The sequence below is a fragment of the Hyperoodon ampullatus genome (genome assembly GCF_949752795.1).
Source record: "Hyperoodon ampullatus genome assembly, chromosome: 11".
NCBI classification, from domain to species: Eukaryota; Metazoa; Chordata; class Mammalia; order Artiodactyla; family Ziphiidae; genus Hyperoodon; species Hyperoodon ampullatus.
In genome coordinates, this window is record NC_136924.1 from 6841191 (window position 1) to 6864342 (window position 23152).

The window sequence follows — 23152 nt, forward strand, 5'->3', positions numbered from 1 at the left end:
TGGGGCAACTATGGCAGCAGAAACCTTTATTGATCTTGTTATAACTACCTGAGGATTAAGATTTGATACTTGAAAAAAATGTTTAACTCATATCTTTTATAGCTAGGAGCCTTGGGAATTAAGAAAAAGTTATGTCTTAAAGTAGGGTGGGATTCAGGTAAGGTATGATTAGGGTCCTAGGCCCATTTCTCTGTACTTCCCTTGGCTTTTCACTTCACTAGATAAAAAGTAAGCTCTGTCCTCAGTTTGGCTTCCCTGAAGGAAGCTAGAGGCTATAGCAGGTCACAGCATCGCAGCCATCAATCGGCCATGTCATTGCAAGGAAGAGAGATTGTCTATGCCCTAGAATTCCCCAGGTCAAATCCTGAGCTTAACAATGTTGAACAAATCTATGTGTCTAAGTGACTGCCACAAGCTGACTGGTTTATGCCTGGATTACCTGTAACAGTTGTTAATGAAAGGGAGTAAGTCTTACCTTTATGCCTACCAGGGCCCTCTGCTGGAGCGGCGTCATGTGCTAGGTAATGGGGCAGAGATAGTTCCTGAAGAGAAAAATTTAATGTTTTCAGGCAGGGTTTTCCTGGGGGAACAGATGCTTAGGAGGCAATCACAAAATGTCTCCTATTCTGGGGAATACCCTGTCAGATTTAAGAACTAGTTCTTAAATTATGAGATAGTGGTAATAGTGGAAGAGTGTAAGGACAGAATCAATCTCCTCTTTCTTCTGTGATCTTTTCACATATCTTGACTTCTAGGATTATAATTTCTTTCTTATCTGGTTAAGACGGTTCTACACTATTTTATCAAAGAATCAGACACATAATTTAAAAAAATCCATCAACGTTAAAGTCAAAGGACATAACTTTGGCGCCTGATTTAGTAAATAATTTATTCATTTTAAATCAGTTATTGAGTTGATTTATTTCTGCTGCCTATATTTGGTTTAAGTGAAAAAAATTTTCCTTCTAAATGTCACACGTCTTTTTAGGAATTTGCAATGAAGATCCAGATGATGACCTAAGGATGCAAAATGGCACAATCATTACGAATATGGAAGATATAGAATTATTTATTGAGAGCTGGGAAATTGAGAAATCATTTGTAGTAACAACGAGAAGGCCTTTTAGAAATTGTACTGAGCACGACTGCAGTCACTGCATTGAGTTATTAAATAGAAGAGTTTTCATCCCATGCCATAATGAAGTAAGTTGAAAGCAACCATAAATCAGAACTGTTACGTTAGACATGTTGAGAGTAAAAGCCAATAAATTCTTGTTCTTGCCATGATGTTCTTCTACTGAGAATAGTTTATCCCCAAACCTCCTCTCTGTATGCTTTGGAATTCAAAATCATTTACTGTTTATTGACTTATAGAACAGGAAGGATAATTATCTTTTTCCCCCCCATGTTTTTTTTTCTGAACTATATATACAGCTTTCAAGAAAAATGAAATGTTGTCCCATGGATAAATGCCTCTAGGAGAAAGAGATGAATGCCATTTGATAACCCAGTATAGAAACCAAGACAGTGAGGCTTTAATCAATTCCTGGCCTCTTAGGTGCATACTTGTAATAGAATCTGTCATATATTCAATTTAATTGTTCTTTATTAGTCTCTAACTTTCTGACTTTAGGTGACTAGTAGATACTTTAAATAATCTGCATCGTTAAAAAAAGATCTGTTGTTAGAGACAAAAGACAGACAAATACAGCACTTCGTGTATCATTAAATGAAAAATTATTGAGATCAAGTACCTACTAGGCACTGTGTTAAACTCCTATGATACAAAGATGAGTAAGACCCTCTCCTTGCTCTCAAAGAATCTAGAAGGAAGGCAAGTCTGTGAACAGATTAATCACAATATACAATATGGAGATGCATAGGAGCCCAAGTCGGGAGAAGACTTCCCAGGGTTTCAGACATCTTAATTATTTAGAAGGATGAGTTTGCCAGGAGAGAAGACGGAGGAAGGGAGACCTAGGCCAAGAAAACAGTATGACAAGAGCAGGGTTGCTGGAAAAGGCCATGTTAGGAAAACACTGAAATAGCTTAGTGCAAGACTTACGGAGGGGCGAAGTCTGGGAAGGAGAGTGAGTGAATTGTCAAAGCAGAAGGAGTTCACTCTAGGACTTTCTGTGTTCGACCATCAAGTGTAGACGCCATAATTCTCAGCCTGCCCTCTATGAGTTCTCTGAGGGAAAAGACTAAGGATATGAAGTCATGGGATAAAAATGGTGTATCTTTCTGGAGTTTCAGTTTTACTCAGAGATTTGCAACAAAGTAAGTTTTAAATGTTTACATTTTAAAATGCATGCATATAAAAATGAAAAAAGTAGCAAATACTTTTTAACTCATTTGAGTGTCATTGTAATCTGTCTTTTTAAAGCATAAGGACTTCCAAAAATTGCATTTTTAACTGGGAACTTAGAAGGTTGATTACATCAGGAAACTTTTCAGCTTGACTATACAAGGCATAGTGAGGCAACACAGGGTACCATTTAGTCTGTGATAGCTCCAGCTTTCCCTGAGGTTCCTCCCAGTGAATTTGACGGCAAAAGAAAGGAATGCTTGACATTTCGTTTTTCTGCTTCTAATCTTCATCCTCATTTGCAAATCTCCACATAGCAGGCAGATGATCTTTTGAAAATGGAAACACGACTGGATTATTTCTCTACCTAAAATCCTTCAGTGTCTTTCACTTACCCTTAGAATACGCTCTAAATTTATCAGGGCTTATAATTTCCTCTATGCTTTGGCCTGCCTACTTTTCCAGCTTCCTCTTGTGCTACACTTTTCTTACTGGCTAAGCTCCAGGCATTCCAGTCTCCTTTCAACTGTTGCACTATTTCAAGGTTTTTCCTGCAAATGGGCTTTTATGCTTGGAGTGTCCTAAGCTAGAATACTTCCCTCCTCTGATCTATTTTAGCATGGTGACTCCTCTTGATTCAACACATAGGCTTTAACTATGAGATCCACAAGGCAGAGAACAGGTCTGTTTTAGTCACCTTTATATTCCTCATGAATAGTACGGTGCCTGATATGTAGTTAGGTGCTCAATAAACTGTGAAAGGATGCATAAATGAATGGATGAATGGAGGATACAGGAGAATCAGCTTTTGTGGGTTCAGTACAGAAGGGTTACAATTTTTTTTTCTTTTTTTTTTTTTTTTCTGCGGTACGCGGGCCTCTCACTGTTGTGGCCTCTCCCGTTGCGGAGCACAGGCTCCGGACGTGCAGGCTCAGCGGCCATGGCTCACGGGCCCAGCCGCTCCGTGGCATGTGGGATCTTCCCGGACCGGGGCACGAACCCGTGTCCCCTGAATCGGCAGGCGGACTCTCAACCACTGCGCCACCAGGGAAGCCCTACAATTTTTTTTTTATATTGGAAAAATTAAGTCATGTGGGACTTCAAGGCTAAAATACCCGGAAAAAATTTGAAGCTATTCTAGATCTCAGAGGAGACCAGTTGAAGCCAGAGGTCAAGTTTAGGGAGTTATTAGTATATGGAGTTTTTTAAAATAACAATAACTCATGTATGATGTGCCAGAGTCTGCTCTCTATACTTTCCATATATTAGCTCACAGCAATCTTAAGAAGTAGTAGGTTTATTATTAACTCTATTTAACTTATGAAGAAACCAAGGTGAAGATGTAAATGCCCAAGATGGCGGTAGAAACTGTGGGAATGGGTGAGCCCAGGAAGCGTGTTTGTAGTGAGTAGACAGGGCGATCAAGGAAGGGGTCTAGACAAGTACTCAGAATGAAGCAGGCAGAGGAGACAGCAATGAACAGATGGAAAGGCACCAGAGTGTGGTGCCCTCAAAGTCAAGGGAGAGGGTTTTAAGACACAAGGGCCGTGCATGGCATCATATGCCTTTGAGAGTTTGGCAAGGGTTTAGAATATCAAGGTGTTCCCTGGATTTGACAGGTAGGGGGCTCTTGATGATCATAGCAAGTATTCCATGAAAAGTGAAATGGTTGGAAACTGAGGAGATTCAACAGAGGAGACTAAAAAGGAAGTAATATCTTAGTGTTTATAGATATGGACCTTGAAGAAAAAATGATAGGATATGAAAAATATTAAGTATTTTAATCTGACACTTTGACCTGTGTCCACATTTAACATCTGAATGTAGATGCTTAGTATGTTTGCTGAATAAATGAGCAGAGAAAAATTGGAGTGAATGTTGTTACAAGTTAAATTATTTAGATTTCAGGTATCTCTAGATCAAAATGAAACATAATCTGTAGAAAAAATGAGTTTCTAATTAAGTTGAGGCATGACAAATTATATAAATTATTTGACTAATGTTCAATATTAGTACATGATTTTTTGAGAAGCATTTATAACCTCATTTAATGGGCAGTGCCATGTATCATTACAGAAAGCTTTAGGAGCTTCCAGTTTTATCTGTAATAGATCAAAGTCTTATTCAGTATATAGAAAACATGACTGTAACCCAAAATGTAATATCAGAAATAGGTTTTTACTAGGTCCACATACTCTGTTTCTTTTCCATCTTTATAAGATAGATTTATGTAGATCAGTACAGACAATATTTATCTTATCTAAAACTGTGTGTTTAAAAAATTATAAATTCAGAAGTGACATCTAATATTATGAAGCTTTGAAAATCTAAGGTCAAAGAGGAACTATAATGAATATTAACTTGCTACCTTTTGATTCTCCAAATAGTTTAGTCTAGCTTAGGGCCTTCAGAGAAATAAAACAACATAACTTATCCCAAGGCACAATGTATCTCTAGGTTTCACCACAAGACTTTTGTGAAAAGATGTGGATCAACTATACCTATTTTTGGAACTATGAATGTGATGCCCTTTCTGCATATGTGGCTCTATGTAACAAGTTTGACATTTGCATTCCATGGAGAACACCTGATTACTGCTGTAAGTAGTACACTTCAAACAATATTTTCCAACACTCAAATAACAGTCCAGTTTTTTTTTTTTTTTTTTTTTTTTATTTTTTATTAGTTTCTGCTTTATAACAAAGTGAATCAGTCATACGTACACATCTGTTCCCACATCCCTTCCCTATTGCGTCTCCCTCCCTCCCACCCTCCCCATCCCACCCCTCCAGGCGGTCACAAAGCACCGAGCTGATCTCCCTGTGCTCTGCGGCTGCTTCCCACTATCTATCTACCTTACGTTTGGTAGTGTATATATGTCCATGCCTCTCTTTCGCTTTGTCACAGCTTACCCTTCACCCTCCCCATATCCTCAAGTCCATTCTCAAGTAGGTCTGTGTCTTTATTCCCGTTTTACCCCTAGGTTCTTCATGACATTTTTTTTTTTTAAATTCCATATATATGTGTTAGCATACGGTATTTGTCTTTCTCTTTCTGACTTACTTCACTCTGTATGACAGACTCTAGGTCTATCCACCTCATTACAAATAGCTCAGTTTCGTTCCTTTTTATGGCTGAGTAATATTCCATTGTATATATGTGCCACATCTTCTTTATCCATTCATCCGATGATGGACACTTAGGTTGTTTCCAGCTCCGGGCTATTGTGAATAGAGCTGCAATGAACATTTTGGTACATGTCTCTTTTTGAATTATGGTTTTCTCAGGGTATATGCCTAGTAGTGGGATTGCTGGGTCATATGGTAGTTCTATTTTTAGTTTTTTAAGGAACCTCCATACTGTTCTCCATAGTGGCTGTACCAATTCACATTCCCACCAGCAGTGCAAGAGTGTTCCCTTTTCTCCACACCCTCTCCAGCATTTATTGTTTCTAGATTTCTTGATGATGGCCATTCTGACTGGTACGAGATGATATCTCATTGTAGTTTTGATTTGCATTTCTCTAATGATTAATGATGTTGAGCATTCTTTCATGTGTTTGTTGGCAGTCTGTATATCTTTTTTGGAGAAATGCCTATTTAAGTCTTCTGCCCATTTTTGGATTGGGTTGTTTGTTTTTTTGCTATTGAGCTGCATGAGCTGTTTATAAATTTTGGAGATTAATCCTTTGTCAGTTGCTTCATTTGCAAATATTTTCTCCCATTCTGAGGGTTGTCTTTTGGTCTTGTTTATGGTTTCCTTTGCTGTGCAAAAGCTTTGAAGTTTCATTAGGTCCCATTTGTTTATCTTTGTTTTTAATTCCATTTCTCTAGGAGGTGGGTCCAAAAGGATCTTGCTGTGATTTATGTCATAGAGTGTTTTACCTATGTTTTCCTCTAAGAGTTTGATAGTTTCTGGCCTTACATTTAGGTCTTTAATCCATTTTGAGCTTATTTTTGTGTATGGTGTTAGGGAATGATCTAATCTCATACTTTTACATGTCCCTGTCCAGTTTTCCCAGCACCACTTATTGAAGAGGCTGTCCTTTCTCCACTGTACATTCCTGCCTCCTTTATCAAAGATAAGTTGGCCATATGTGCGTGGGTTTATCTCTGGGCTTTCTATCCTGATCCACTGATCTATCTTTCTGTTTTTATGCCAGTACCACACTGTCTTAATTACTGTAGCTTTGTAGTATAGTCTGAAGTCAGGGAGCCTGATTCCTCCAGCTCCGTTTTTCGTTCTCAAGATTGCTTTGGCTATTCGGGGTCTTTTGTTTTTCCAAACAAATTTTGAAATTTTTTGTTCTACTTCTGTGAAAAATGCCAGTGGTAGTTTGATAGGGATTGCATTGAATCTGTAGATTGCTTTGGGTAGTAGAGTCATTTTCACAATATTGATTCTTCCAATCCAGGAGCATGGTATATCTCTCCATCTATTTGTATCCTCTTTAATTTCTTTCATCAGTGTCTTATAATTTTCTGCATAAAGGTCTTTTGTCTCCTTAGGTAGGTTTATTCCTAGATATTTTATTCTTTTTGTTGCAATGGTAAATGGGAGTGTTTTCTTGATTTCATTTTCAGATTTTTCATCATTAGTGTACAGGAATGCCAGAGATTTCTGTGCATTAATTTTGTATCCTGCTACTTTACCAAATTCATTGATTAGCTCTAGTAGTTTTTCGGTAGCATCTTTAGGATTCTCTATGTATAGTATCATGTCATCTGCAAACAGTGACAGCTTTACTTCTTCTTTTCCAATTTGGATTCCTTTTATTTCCTTTTCTTCTCTGATTGCTGTGGCTAAAACTTCCAAAACTAGGTTGAATAAGAGTGGTGAGAGTGGGCAGCCTTGTCTTGTTCCTGATCTTAGTGGAAATGGTTTCAGTTTTTCACCATTGAGGACAATGTTGGCTGTGGGTTTGTCATATATGGCCTTTATTATGTTGAGGAAAGTTCCCTCTATGCCTACTTTCTGCATGGTTTTTATCATAAATGGGTGTTGAATTTTGTCGAAAGCTTTCTCTGCATCTGTTGAGATGATCATATGGTTTTTCTCCTTCAACTTGTTAATATGGTGTATCACATTGATTGATTTGCGTATATTGAAGAATCCTTGCATTCCTGGAATAAACCCCACTTGATCATGGTGTATGATCCTTTTAATGTGCTGTTGGATTCTGTTTGCTAGTATTTTGTTGAGGATTTTTGCATCTATGTTCATCAGTGATATTGGCCTGTAGTTTTCTTTCTTTGTTACATCCTTGCCTGGTTTTGGTATCAAGGTGATGGTGGCCTCGTAGAATGAGTTTGGGAGTGTTCCTTCCTCTGATATTGTTTGGAAGAGTTTGAGAAGGATGGGTGTTAGCTCTTCTCTAAATGTTTGATAGAATTCGCATGTGAAGCCATCTGGTCCTGGGCTTTTGTTTGATGGAAGATTTTTAATCACAGTTTCAATTTCAGTGCTTGTGATTGGTCTATTCATATTTTCTATTTCTTCCTGAGTCAGTCTTGGTAGGTTGTGCATTTCTAAGAATTTGTCCATTTCTTCCAGGTTGTCCATTTTATTGGCATAGAGTTGCTTATAGTAATCTCTCATGATCTTTTGTATTTCTGCAGTGTCAGTTGTTACTTCTCCTTTTTCATTTCTAATTCTATTGATTTGAGTCTTCTCCCTTCTTTTCTTGATGAGTCTGGCTAATGGTTTGTCAATTTTGTTTATCTTCTCAAAGAACCAGCTTTTAGTTTGGTTGATCTTTGCTATTGTTTCCTTCATTTCTTTTTCATTTATTTCTGATCTGATCTTTATGATTTCTTTCCTTCTGCTAACTTTGGGGGTTTTTTGTTCTTCTTTCTCTAATTGCTTTAGGTGCAGGGTCAGGTTGTTTACTCGAAATGTTTCCTGTTTCTTAAGGTGGGATTGTATTGCTATAAACTTCCCCCTTAGAACTGCTTGTGCTGCGTCCCATAGGTTTTGGGTCGTCGTGTCTCCATTGTCATTTGTTTCTAGGTATTTTTTAATTTCCTCTTTGATTTCTTCAGTGATCACTTCGTTACTGAGTAGTGTATTGTTTAGCCTCCATGTGTTTGTATTTTTTACAGATCTTTTCCTGTAATTGATGTCTAGTCTCATAGCATTGTGGTCGGAAAAGATACTTGATACAATTTCAATTTTCTTAAATTTACCAAGGCTTGATTTGTGACCCAAGATATGATCTATCCTGGAGAATGTTCCATGAGCACTTGAGAAAAATGTGTATTCTGTTGTTTTTGGATGGAATGTCCTATAAATATCAACTAAGTCCATCTTGTTTAATGTATCATTTAAAGCTTGTGTTTCCTTATTTATTTTCATTTTGGATGATCTGTCCATTGGTGAAAGTGGGGTGTTAAAGTCCCCTACTATGATTGTGTTACTGTCGATTTCCCCTTTTATGGCTGTTAGTATTTGCCTTATGTATTGAGGTGCTCCTATGTTGGGTGCATAAATATTTACAATTGTTATATCTTCTTCTTGGATCGATCCCTTTATCGTTATGTAGTGTCCTTCTTTGTCTCTTCTAATAGTCTTTATTTTAAAGTCTATTTTGTCTGATATAAGAATTGCTACTCCAGCTTTCTTTTGATTTCCATTTGCATGGAATATCTTTTTCCATCCCCTTACTTTCAATCTGTATGTGTCTCTAGGTCTGAAGTGGGTCTCTTGTAGACAGCATATATATGGGTCTTGTTTTTGTATCCATTCAGCCACTCTGTGTCTTTTGGTGGGAGCATTTAGTCCATTTACATTTAAGGTAATTATTGATATGTATGTTTCTATTCCCATTTCCTTAATTGCTTTGGGTTCGTTATTGTAGGTATATTCCTTCTGTTGTGTTTCTTGCCTAGAGAAGTTCCTTTAGCATTTGTTGTAAAGCTGGTTTGGTGGTGCTGAACTCTCTCAGCTTTTGCTTGTCTGTAAACGTTTTAATTTCTCCATCAAATCTGAATGAGATCCTTGCTGGGTAGAGTAATCTTGGTTGCAGGTTTCTCTCCTTCATCACTTTAATTATGTCCTGCCACTCCCTTCTGGCTTGTAGAGTTTCTGCTGAGAGATCAGCTGTTAACCTGATGGGGATTCCCTTGTGTGTTATTTGTTGTTTTTCCCTTGCTGCTTTTAATATGATTTCTTTGTGTTTAATTTTTGACAGTTTGATTAATATGTGTCTTGGCGTATTTCTCCTTGGATTTATTCTGTATGGGACTCTCTGTGCCTCCTGGACTTGATTAACTATTTCCTTTCCCATATTAGGGAAGTTTTCAACTATAATCTCTTCAAATATTTTCTCAGTCCCTTTCTTTTTCTCTTCTTCTTCTGGAACCCCTATAATTCGAATGTTGGTGCGTTGAATGTTGTCCCAGAGGTCTCTGAGACTGTCCTCTATTCTTTTCATTCTTTTTTCTTTATTTTGCTCTGCATCAGTTATTTCCACTATTTTATCTTCCACCTCACTTATCCGTTCTTCTGCCTCAGTTATTCTGCTATTGATCCCATCTAGAGTATTTTTCATTTCGTTTATTGTGTTTTTAATCGATGCTTGATTCATCTTTAGTTCTTCTAGGTCCTTGTTAACTGTTTCTTGCATTTTGTCTATCTTATTTCCAAGATTTTGGATCATCTTTACTATCATTATTCTGAATTCTTTTTCAGGTAGACTGCCTATTACCTCTTCATTTGTTAGGTCTGGTAGGTTTTTATCTTGCTCCTTCACCTGCTGTGTGTTTTTCTGCTTTCTCATTTTGCTTATGTTACTGTGTTTGGGGTCTCCTTTTTGCAGGCTGCAGATTCGTAGTTCCCGTTGTTTTTGGTATCTGTCCCCCGTGGCTAAGGTTGTTTCAGTAGGTTGTGTAGGCTTCCTGGTGGGGGGGACTAATGCCTGTGTTCTGGTGGTTGAGGCTCGATCTTGTCTTTCTGGTGGACAGGTCCACGTCTGGTGGTGTGTTTTGGGGTGCCTGTGGCCTTATTATGTTTTTAGGTAGTCTCTCTGCTAATGGGTGGGGTTGTGTTCCTGCCTTGCTAGTTGCTTGGCATAGGGTGACCAGCACTGTAGTTTGCTGGTCGTTGACTGAAGCTGGGTGCTGGTGTTGAGATGGAGATCCCTGGGAGATTTTCGCTGCTTGATATTACGTGGAGCTGGGAGGTCTCTTGTGGACCCGTGTCCTGAGGTTGGCTCCCCCACTTCAGAGGCACAGCACTGACTCCTGGCTGCAGCACCACGAGCCTTTCATCCACCCGGCTCAGAATAACAGTGAGAAAAAGTAGAAAGAAAGAATTAGTAGAAGAAAGAAAGAGAGAGGGAAAGAAAGGAAGAAGGGAGGAAAGGAAGGAAGGAAGAAAGAAAGAAAGGAGGGAGGGAGGGAGGGAGGATGGAAAGAAGGAAAGAAAGGAGGGAGGGAGGGAGGAATGAAAGCAAAAGGAAGAGTGAATGGAAGAAGGGAGGGAGGGAGGGAGGAAGGGAAGAAAGAAAGAAAGACAGGAGGGAGGGAGGGAGGAAGGAAAGAAAAAGAAAGTGGAAAGAAGAAGGGTGGGAGGGAGGGAGGGAGGAAAGAAAAAGAAAGAAGGAAAGGAGGAGCGGAGGGAGGGAGGGAGGAAGGGAAGGTAGGAAAAAAAAGAAAGAGCAGGTAAAGTAAAATAGAATAAAGTATGAAATATAGTAGCGTTATTAAAATTAAAAAGTAATTATTGAAAAAAAAAAACACGGACCGATAGAACCCTGGGACATATGGTGGAAGCAAAGCTATACAGAGAGAATCTTACACAGAAGATTACACATACACATTCACAAAAAGAGAGCAGGGGGAAAAATCAAAAATCTTGCTCTCCAAGTCCACCTCCTCGATTTGGGATAATTCGTTGTAAAAAGAGGAAAAGGGCGAGAAGTCTGAAATCTTGCTAAGTCCACCTCCTTAATTTGGGATAATTCGTTGTAAAAAGGGGGGAAAGTCTTAAATCTTGTCCTCAAAGTCCACTTCCTCAATTTGGGATGATTCGCTGTCCATTCATACACTCCACAGACGCAGGGCACATCAAATGGACCGTGGAGCTTTAATCCACTGCCTCCGAGGCTACACAGAGAGATTTCCCTGTCTCTGCTCTCACAACTCCCGGGTCTCAGCCTTGGACCTGGCCCCGCCTCTGCGCGTAGGTCGCCGGAGGGCGTCCGTTCTTCGCTCAGACAGGACGGGTTTAAAGGAGACGCTGATTCGGGGGCTCTGGCTCACTCAGGCAGAGGGGAGGGAGGGGAATGCCCTCTCCTCGCGCACCAGGCAACAAAAGGGAAAAAAGTCTCTTGCCTCTCCGGTAGCTCCAGACCCTTTCCCCGGACTCCCTCCGGGCTAGCACTAACCCCTTCAGGGTCTCTTCCTGCCGCCAGCCCCAGTCCTCTCCCTGCGCTCCGACTGAAAGCCGATACCCGAGCCTCAGCTCCCAGCCCCGCCCGCCCCGTGGGCCGAGCAGACAAGCCTCTCGGGCTGGTGTGTGCCTAAGGGCACCGATCCTCTGTGCCAAAATCTCTCCGCTTTGCCCTCCGCACCCCTGTTGCTGTGCTCTCCTCCGCTACTCCGAAGCTTTCCCCCTCCGCCACCTGCAGTCTCCGCCCGCGAAGGGGCTTGTAGTGTGTAGAAACCTTCCCTCCTTCACGGCTCCCTCCCACTGGTGCAGGTCCCGTCCATATCCTATTGTCTCTGTTTATTCTTTTTTTCTTTTGACCTACCCAGGTATGTGGGGAGTTTCTTGCCTTTTGGGGGGTCTGAGGTCTTCTGTCAGCGTTCAGTAGGTGTTCTGTTGGAGTTGTTCCACGTGTAGATGAATTTCTGATGTATAATGTAGAGAACATATCATGGGAAGCACATAGACAGTTGTTAAGCTACTCCACTGTATGATAAAATTCTTGAATTATTACATTATAAACCGGTCCGGGGAGGAAGGCGCCATCCGGGAGCGCGTAAGGGCTGCGCGGCGCAGGCGGCGGGCAGGGCCGAGCGGTGGCGGCGGCGCTGTCCTAGGAGAGGTACTGGAGCCGGGGGACGCCGAGGCGGCGACCAACAGTCCAGTTTTTTGCATTCACTTCTTTCTTTTCCTTTTCAGCACAAAATACTTTTTAAAAATTCATTTATTTATTTATTTTTGGCTGTGTTGGGACTTCGTTGCTGCGCGCGGGCTTTTCTCTAGTTGCGGCGAGCGGGGGCTACTCTTCATGGCGGTGCGTGGGCTTCTCATTGCGGTGGCTTCTCTTGTTGCGGAGCACGGGCTCTAGGCATGTGGGCTTCAGTAGTTGTGGCACGTGGGCTCAGTAGTTGTGGCTCACGGGCTTGGTTGCTCCACGGCATGTGGATTCTTCCCGGGCCAGGGATTGAACCTGTGTCCCCTGCATTGGCAGGTGGATTCTTAACCACTGCACCACCAGGGAAGTCCACAAAATAATTTTGTAAGAATAAAACGAATGTAAGTGTAACCTATAGTTAGGTCTCCCACTTCAGCAACTTCTGTTTTTATCCTGGTCTAAATTTAAAGCAAGGGTGGGGGTTAAGCAGGTGGAGTAGGAAGACCTTGAACTCACCTCCTCCAACAGACATACCAAAATTACAGTTACTTCCAGGGAAGCCATCTATGAGAATGACCTGAACACTAGCAGAAAAGATATCCCACAGCAGAAGTCATAAAGAAGGAGCAACACCAAGATGCGTAGGAAGGGCAAAGATGCGGGATAGTCAGGACCCACACCCTGTGGCCAGTGACCTATAAACAGGATGTGTATCACAGTTGTAGAAGTCCTTCCTAAGAAGTGAGGGGTCCAGCTCCACCTTGTCCTCCCCAGCCTAAAAGTCCTGCACCAGGAAGATGAGTCCTCAGAACTTCTGGCTTTGAAACCCAGCAGGGCTTATGTTTGGGAGAACTGGAGGGCTATAGGAAACAGAGACTCTGCTCTTAAAGGGCGTGCACAAATTCTCCCATGCTCCAAGTCCCAGGGCAGAGGAAGTAGTTTGAAAGGTCACTGTGTCAGAACCACTTGCTGATCTTGGAGAGCCCACTGGAGAGGCAGGAGGCAACTGAGACTCGCCCTGCGGATGGAGATGCTGGAAGCATCCATTTTGGTGAGCTTATTCTACTGCAGTAACACAGGCGCTGGCAAAAGACTGTTTTGGGATCCTCCCACCAGCCTATTAGTTCCAGGGGCTTCTCTGCCCTCCAGTGGGTCAGCACCAGCTGAAAGCCCTCCAGGCTGTGCAGACAGCCATGCAGAAAGCCTACCCCACCCTCCAGGGGCCCCTAGTCACTGCGGAATTGCAGCCAACCAGGCCAGGGGCCAGCCCTGCCTACCAGTGCACCCACAGTAGTTGGCGCTGCCACAACAGAAGCGTGCTCACAGCCTACATAGGGGGCACTCCTAGAGCATGCAGCTCTGGTGACTAGAGAGGAGTGTGCCCTCATAACAAAAACCAGAGCAAGACACCAAAGAAAAGAAAATTACAGGCCAGTACCACTGAGGAACATAGGTAACAAAAGTCCTCAACAAAACATTAGTAAACTGAATTCAGCAACACATTAAAAGGATCATATGTCATGATGAAGTGCGATTTATCCCAGGGGTGCCAATGATGGTTCAGTATCTGCCAATCAGTCAGTGTGATAAACCACATTACCAAATTGAAGAATAGAAATCATCTCAATAGGTGCAAAAAAAGTTTCTGACAAAATTCAGCATCCACTTATGATAAAAGTCTCTCAATAAAGTGGGTACAGAGGGAGCATACCTCAATATAATAAAGACCACATAAGAGAAAACCACAGCCAACATCATACTCAATAGTGAAAAGCTAAAGGATTTCCTCTAAGATCAGGAAAAAAACAAGGACACCCACTCTCACCACCTTTATTCAGCATAGTATCAGAAGTCCTAGGCACAGCAGTCAGACAAGAAAAAGAGATAAAGGTGTCCAAATTGGAAAGGAACAAGTAAAACTGTCACTGTTTGCAGATGACATAATACTATACATAGAAATCCTAAAGACACCACCAAAATCTATTAGAACTAATAAATGAATTCAGTAGAGTTGCAGGGTACAAAATTAATATACATAAATCTGTTGTGTTTCTGTACACTAATAACAAACTACCAAAAAGAGAAATTAAGAAAACAATCCCATTTACAACTGTATCAAAAATAACAAAATACCTAGGAATAAATCTAACCAAAGAAGTAAAAGACTTGTACTTGGAAAACTATAAGACATTGATAAGAGAAATTGAAGATGACAAAAACAAATGGAAACAAGCCATGCTCATGGATTGGAAGAATTAATATTGTTAAAATTATCATTTACCCAAAATAATCTAGAGATTCAATGCTAACCCTATCAAAGTGCCAAAGGAATTTTTTACAGAACTAGAACAAATAATTCTAAAATTTGTATGGAAACACAAAAGACCTCAAATAGCCAAAGTAATCTTGAGAAAGAAAAAGAAAGCTGGAGGTATCACCTTCCCTGATTTCAAACTATACTACAAAGCTATAGTAATCAGAATAGTATGCTACTGGCACAAAAACAGACACACAGATCAACAGAACAGAATAAAGAGCCCAGAAATAAAACCACACTTATGTGGTCAATTAACCTATGACAGGAAGCAAGATGTATTTGGGGAAAGAAAGCCTCTTCAATAAATGGTGTTGGTAAAACTGGACAGCGGCATGCAAAAGAATCAAACTGGACTACTTTCTTAAACCATATACAAAAATAAACTCAAAACAACTAAAGACTTAAATGTAAGCCGTGAAACCATAAAATTAGACGAAGGTGTAGGCAGTATGCTTTTTTGACATCAGTCTTAGCAATATTTTTTTGAATATGTCTCCTCAGGCAAGGGAAATAAAAGCAAAAATAAACAAATGGGACTAAATGAAACTAAAAAGCTTTTGCACAGCAAAGGAAACTATCAACAAGATGGAAAAGCATCTTAGTGAATGGGAGAAGATGTTTGCAAAATATATGTCTGCTAAGGGGTTAATATCCAAAATATCCAAAATACTAATATAACTCAACATCAAAAAACAAATAACCCAATTAAAAAACGTGTAGAGGATCTAAATAGACATTTTTCCACAGAAGACATACAGGTGACCAACAGACACATTAAAAAAAGTGCTCAATGTCACTAACCATCAGAGGAATATAAATCAAAACCACAATGACATACCACCTCACACCTGTCAGAAAGGCTGTCATCAAAAAGACAAAAATAACAAGGTTGGTGAGGGTGTGGAGAAAAGGCAACCCTCCTGCATTGTTTGTGGGTTTGTAAACTGGTACAGCCACTATTGAAAATAGTATGGAGTTTCCTCAAAAAACTAGAAATAGCATATGGTCCAGAAATTTCACTTTTGAGTATTTACCTGAAGAAAACAAAAATACTAACTCAAAAAGAAATATGCACCCCTATGTTCATTGCAGCATTATTTACAATAGCCATGAAATGGAAACAACCTAAGTGCCCATCTATAGATGAATGGATAAAGAAGATGTGGTATATATACAATGGAATACTACACAGCCATAAAAATGAAATATGGCCATTTGCGACAACATGGGTGGATCTAGAAGGAATTACGCTAAGTGAAATATGTCAGACAAAGAAAAGACAAATACTGTATGATCTCATATATGGAATCTAAAAAACAAAACAAAACAAAAAAATAAAACAAAACAAAAATAGATTCATAGGTAATAGAGGACAAATGGGTGGTTGCCAGTGGGGAGGGGTGAACTAGGTGATAGGGATTAAGAGATACAAACCTCCAGTTATAAAGTAAATAAGCCTAGGTGATTTAATATACAGCATAAGGAATATGGTCAATAACATTGTAATAACTTTGTATGTGGACAGATGGTTGCTAGACTTATTGTGGTGATTATTTCATAATGTATGCAAGTGTCAAATCACTATGTAGTACACCTGAAACTAACGTAATATTGTACGTCAACTATATTTCAATTTGAATAAATGAATGAATGGATTTAAAGTAGGCTTCAGTTCTCCCAAAAGGAAACCTAGTCCACAAGTGTTAGTTAGCAAAATAGATTGAAATATTGAAGAAATCACAGAAGTTTGAAGGGGATTTTAATCTTATATCCTACAGCACACTTTGCTGGTCCTCATTCAACCTGCCTCTCTTTCCCATGCTTGTCCTTACATGTCGTATGTGGAGAGGTTGGAGATTTTTCTTCCCCCTTTTCCTTCTTCCTAACATAATATCTACATCCTAGAAACCAATCTTTCTGGCTTTCTTTGATTAATATCTAGGTTCAATATTTTTCCAGATACATGTTTGTATTTCCTTTTTCTTTTATATTTATCCTTTGCCCATTTTTATACATAGGGCTCAAGCTTTCTCATCAAGTTATAACTTTTCATACAAATTTTTAAAAAACTTTTCAACAATCTTGGGCACATTTTACAGAAAATATTGTTAATTTAATTATAGTCATTCAATGGTAAAAGGTTTTCAAAATGAATGTTACTAAAATGCTCAAAATAAAAGGTTTTCATCCCCCCCAAAAAGAATAAAATGCACAGATAAAGAATAATATATCATAGACACCAGTTACATGACTCCACTTCAGAAATAAAGCAGCTCCTGGTGTACCCTCTCTTGTCCCTGTCCTCTCCCTACTCCCCCAGAGGTACTCACTATTCAAGAGTGGGGTTACTTGATTCACTGGGAACATACGACATCTTCAGTTTTACTATTACAATCGTTCTCTACTGAGATGTTACCAATTTACACCTCCACCACCTGCATGTTCATTTTTTTTTTATAAGAAGATGTTGGGGGTAGGAGTTTATTTATTATTAATTTATTTATTTTTGCTGTGTTGGGTCTTCGTTTCTGTGCGAGGGCTTTCTCTAGTTGTGGCAAGCGGGGGCCACTCTTCATCGCGGTGCGCGGGCCTCTCACTATCGCGGCCTCTCTTGTTGCGGAGCACAGGCTCCAGACGTGCAGGCTCAGTAGTTGTGGCTCACGGGCCTAGTTGCTCCGTGGCATGTGGGATCCTTCCAGCCCAGGGCTCGAACCCATGTCCCCTGCATTAGCAGGCAGACGCTCAACCACTGCGCCACCAGGGAAGCCCCTGCATGTTCATTTTTTAACAGTATGACTTTTTTTTTTTTGCGGTACGCGGGCTTCTCACTGTTGTGGCCTCTCCCGTTGTGGAGCACAGGCTCCGGACGCGCAGGCTCAGCAGCCATGGCTCACGGGCCCAGCTGCTCTGCGGCATGTGGGATCTTCCCGGACCGGGGCATGAACCCGTGTCCCCTGCATCGGCAGACGGACTCTCAACCACTGCACCACCAGGGAAGTCCAACAGTATGACTTTTTAAAATCACTGAAAATCAACAAGAATTTTCTGAAGCATCATTTAGAAACTGCTCAGCAATGGTAGTTTCTTTTGACAGTGAAGGATTAAGCCTAAATACGCGGGATTTTTCTTTTCTATGACTTGGTTGAGTTGCATATTTAAAACATGTTTCTGTGCTTATTCTGTGTGGACTGTTGTATCTTTTCCTACTGCACAGAGCAGTAACTTCATAATAGTTGACTTTATGTTTATGCCAACCAAATTTGGGCTGCGTTTTGGTCATATTTATTTGATATAAATCAGATGAATTTTTCCTGTTATAACATAATACTAGCTGGACACCTGGAAGATGCTCAAAAATACTCATTGATTGTTTTGTTTCTAATTTATAGTTAAGTAATACATGAAAAATGGACTTTGAGGAGACTGAAAATGTGCAAAATTTATTTTCAGAAAGAAAACCAACATTTCTTCCTTTTACTAGAATTCAAGTAGGTCACTTTTATCATTAGCAAATTCCACAAATCCTCTATTATTTATAGCTTTGAGTTGCCCAGAGGGGAAGGAATATCAACCCTGCGTGCGACCTTGTGAAGCAAGAACGTGTCTGAACAGATGGTTCTATGGACACTCTTCACGTCAGAAATTAAGAGAAGACTGTGTGTGCAAAAATGGAACCATTCTTCACAGGCCAGAGTCAACTCAGTGCATTCCAGAGAAAGAATGTGGTAAGCAGAGAAGTACAAAATGACATCTTAGGGACCCAGCAAATAAATAATACTTTTTTAGAACTTGGAGAGATGTGCTGAGAAAGATTGATTAAAGGTCACCTAAGTGCTGGAAAGGAAGAGAGTATGTAGTTTGATTTTAATATGATTTCAGTTGAAGTTACCAGAATTAGGGGCTTCGGTGGTGATACGTTTTAATCTCTACTTATGTTTATAATAACTGGAAAAGAATATGGCACATTAAGAATGAAGAGAATAGTGTGTGGACTGAATTGAAAGTTCAATTATTTCACGTATTAATGATTCAGCTTTACCTCTATGAGCCTGAGGTTATGCATCTGCAAAATGGGGAAAATAATAGGACTTATCCCACAAGGTTAGTGTGGGATACATAAAATAATAGAAAGTTTTGTAACAGTGCCTAGAGAAAAATAAACACTCAAGAAATTTCAGAGTGTTGTTATCTGGGAGAAAACATTGAGTATTTCTACTTTCATTTTCAAACCATTTTATCCTGACACATTGTCTCTGTGGTGGTTGTGGATAAAAAAGGGCCCAACTGAGAAAACCACAGTACAGTACTTTATCTATCATAGGGCTCATTGTTATGGTCAGAAGTAACACTAGTAATTCAAGGGAAAGGCAAGTAGAAGTGAAATGCATATATTGTTTCAGAAAAAAGTTTTGTGTTTGCCACTGAAGAAAGTATTTGTGGAATAATTTGAGAATATACATGGGTATATTTGTTTTTAGGGACCTGTGAGATTGGTTTGGTAGTAAATAAAGAGAAATTCACTGGAGGCTGGGAATATGGTGGTCACTTCATTTATCTTTATTATTCCTTAAAAGAACTACTAGAGGGCCATATTTATCATTATGTAAAACATTCATGATAAAAGTAATAGAGTAACTAAATAATATTTTGCTTGACTACCTACTTTCTACATTTAGATTTTAAAGCGGAAATGTTTTGAATTCTGATATGACAAACATGTTAATGTGTGGTAGAGACTACCTTGTTTTCTAATACTAGTTTTAACAGTTGATATTTTAAAACCAATTAAAATTTATGTTACTAAGTTTGTTCAAGCTAAATAAATTGTATTAACAAGACTTAAAATGAATAAAAAATAATTAAGAAATCATCTTATTTATAGAAGAGGACATGCAAATTTATAGATAGTTGTAGAAGGGAAAAATATTTTCTGTGGACTATAAAAATTTCATTAAAGAAAAATGTAAGCTAGTAGCTGATGAACAAAAAGAAGAAGCTGAGAAAGGGTAGATAATGTGACATGTTACCTGTGTCACTGGGCCAAGTCATAGTCTGAAATCAAAACATCACAGCTTGGTTTATTTTCGTGCCCAGGTTCTAAGTGATATAACATTGACCATCTTTTTAAGCGTGCACTGATAGTGAAGACCAGCCTCGAACTGCTGGGGAGATTTGGAATGGGGGCATTGACGAATGTGCCCTGTACAAATGTTTGGAGAATGGAAGTATTATTCCCATAGAACCTGATTGTGATGAAGAGCCCTCGCCAATTTGTGAACGAGAAGCTGAAGTCGTCCTGGGCTTCACTGATAAGTGGACCTGCTGTTCAAAGGAAGTTTGCAGTATGTATGCAGGCTGAAGCCTTACAGTCTGTTAATGCCACAAAATATGTTGATATTCTTTGTGAAAAAGCAGGGCAAGCATGATGCTTGGTGTTAAAAAAAAATGTATGGGGTTAAAGTAACAATGAAAGTATTGCCATAAATGTCACCTACACTTTCTCAAAGCAAGTTTTACCTCATTATAGTTTTGTTGATTTTGCAAATAGACATGCAAAACTCTGGCTATTATCAAATAATAATATTCAGAAATACGTGAAGATAAAAGATCTGGGAATCTTTGACTTATGACAATCAAGGGTCAAAGACAACAATAGGTAACCTTAACTCTGCTGCGTTTTCACATATGACCATTCTATGAGCTGAATGGTTTAATTGTAGTGTAAAGACATGCATAGTGAGATTCATTTCCCTGCTTTGAGTTAGAAACACAGGATTTTAGTTGTGTTCACAAATTTTTTAATACTTCTGTTTATTTCCAGGCTGTGACATGACTTTGTGTGAAACTGCCATTCCAACATGTACAAATAGTCAAAAATTGATCGTTGGCTATAGCCCTCTTTCTTGCTGTCCACAGTACCAATGTGGTGAGTAATTAATTAGGAAAAGTAAGAATGAGGTTCACTGTTCAGAGTAGTGGATTAAATTCTCATTTTTGTGTCTACAAGGAAATTTATTATAAAAGATTGTTTGCAGAGCTGTCTTGCTAAAGGTAGCTTTTTAAAAACCTGCAATTTCTTTATAAATACGTATATATATGAACTTTAAATCTATTTATTATATATATAATTAACTCATTCTAAAGACCTTAATTTCAGTGGAAATATGTATTTTGAATGTATATATTTGTATATTTTAAATGTAAATAATTTGCCATTTCCTATACATTTCTGCTAAGATTTTATAGCAGGATATATATATATATATATACACACACACACACACACATACATACAGATGATTAATCATATATATGATTAATAGAATGTTATATATATATTTTAAATGTCTATTGACATATATTTTATATGTAAAAGTATTTATTTTAAATATAAATAACCTGCTATTTCCTATATATTTCCACTAAGATTAAGATTTTTTTAATGAGCTAATTATCACTAAATTCAAAGAGAACTGAGCCACACTATTTCATTTATTTATTGTCTCACTCTATACACATTTCCAAATATCTCTGGAATGTTTTTGCAGAATGTGACCCACTCAAATGCCCCAAAATTGCAGTGCCAGAGTGCAGAGAAGACCAGTTCATGTTGCAGGTTCAACAGGAAGAGACTTGCTGCTTTCCTCCTGCCTGTGGTAAGCATTCTGTGAGGTCATTTCCTGGAAGAAGAGGGAGGATCTAGGGAAAATCTCTGATTTCATGTGAATTTCATGGGACTCAATGGTAACCAATATTCTTCTGATATACTCTTAAAATTCAACTGAACAAGAATAGCAGAAAAGAAAGTACAGCATTTTCAATGATTCTTGACAATTATTTCAATTAGTACTACTTTTCCCTATCGACAAAGACTATGTACATCATTGAAAACATGATCAAGATAATATAATCAATTAAAAAAAATAAGACTAGCACCTAGTTCTTTTTAGAGAAAAATTTAGCCCTGGCTTTCCTGAATAACCAACTAAATAAACGACTCTGCTAAGCAGCCTACCTCTTTAAAACTTCATCTCCTGTATATCCTGTGTAAGCAGATGATCTCGAAAAGAGAATGGTAGAAATAAATGAAAGGTGTCTGGGAAATGACTGAATTTGAGCTAAATATTCTGACGAACTAGACTTTGAAAAATAAAGAATTCTCTTTTCCATTTCACTGAGGAATTATCATATCAAAGGCTGTTGATTAATGTAGGTTTCAGATAAACCTATGTAGATCAAAGCACTTCTTTTTGTATCATTTAAGGTTCTTTGACTGCAGTGGCAACAACTGATTGATTCTGGCTAGCTTAAGCACAACCAATTATTGGGAGAATTGGGGAATCAAGATTTTGTAGAATCAAGATGAAGCATTCAGCCAAGCCCTGGGAAGGAGGGAAACCAGCTTCTCTAGGTGGCAGTCACTCATGATTGAGTCAGCAACATCCGTTTCTTGTCTTGATGTGCCTCTATTTATGACTCAAATGCTGTAGAAAGACATTCTCATTCGTCTAAATGAGACATTCGTCTCATTCGTCATTCGTGGGTTTTTCCTACACGTGGGCCTGGTAAGAGTGAGGCACCTTAATTAAGAGTCACTCCAAGGCTGCGTAGGTGAGGCATTTCCTCAAGTGCATTAAGAGAGTTGTTATCAAAGTTGGAAGAGGGATGCTAAGAGCTCAGAAGAACAGGGGCCTACTACATTGTTCATTCATAGGAGTGATCAAGAGTAGTGAATTAAGAAAACTTAAATAAGTAAATAAATGGTATTTTGATCCTAGTAAGAACAAATTACTCCTGAAATCTTATATTTCTGGTAAGATGGTTCTTCTGTATCACTGTGCTTGGGAAAGTATAAAGCAGTACACTCAGATAGTATTATTGTTTTTATGACCAAATAAGGAGATCCGTTTATTAAATCCTTATTTTCCTTGCTTCCTATTTTGTTTTACATAATGTATTTTTATTTTTATTTTATATGTGTACAGTAATGTGAACTGATAACTAGTTTGTTTTTAGCTCAGCTGTGACTTTGCCTTTTTGTTTCACCTTTAGTTTGCAAAACCTGCACTGAACCTATTCCACTATGTACTGATGGAGAATTTCTCACTGTGGACCTTAATACTACACACTTCTGTTGTCCTCAGTATTACTGTGGTAAGTATATTTCAACTAATTAAAAATATCTAGATATGTTCAATATTTAAGAAGGCCAGTGCATGTTAATTGTACTGTTACATGAGACCTTAGTTGAGTTCTAGCATATTAAATACATGTAATGTTTTCATACATCTAAGAGTGCTTCTTGGACAGTATTGTTACCTCCCCAAAATAGATTAGCTATGACTTTTCTCATCATCCTAGATAGACTTTCTAGATATACACGTGATTCCATCCCCTCTTCACCTCCTTTCTCTTCTTGCCCCCCTGCCCTTTCTCAGGGCTCTTA

General features: G+C 38.9%; 1 protein-coding gene across 1 annotated transcript in view; it reads left to right on the top strand.

Annotated features, from left to right (window-relative positions):
• Positions 1 to 23152, top strand: part of OTOGL (otogelin like) — a gene marked incomplete at both ends in the record, with an annotated part of 156347 nt that overhangs the window by 118351 nt on the left and 14844 nt on the right. Inside the window, 7 exons of the mRNA XM_079714238.1 lie at positions 989 to 1203; positions 4766 to 4907; positions 18246 to 18431; positions 19836 to 20048; positions 20528 to 20632; positions 21255 to 21362; positions 22759 to 22860. Coding sequence (XP_079570364.1) covers positions 989 to 1203; positions 4766 to 4907; positions 18246 to 18431; positions 19836 to 20048; positions 20528 to 20632; positions 21255 to 21362; positions 22759 to 22860 — 1071 coding nt within the window. The remainder of the gene's footprint in view (positions 1 to 988; positions 1204 to 4765; positions 4908 to 18245; positions 18432 to 19835; positions 20049 to 20527; positions 20633 to 21254; positions 21363 to 22758; positions 22861 to 23152) is intronic.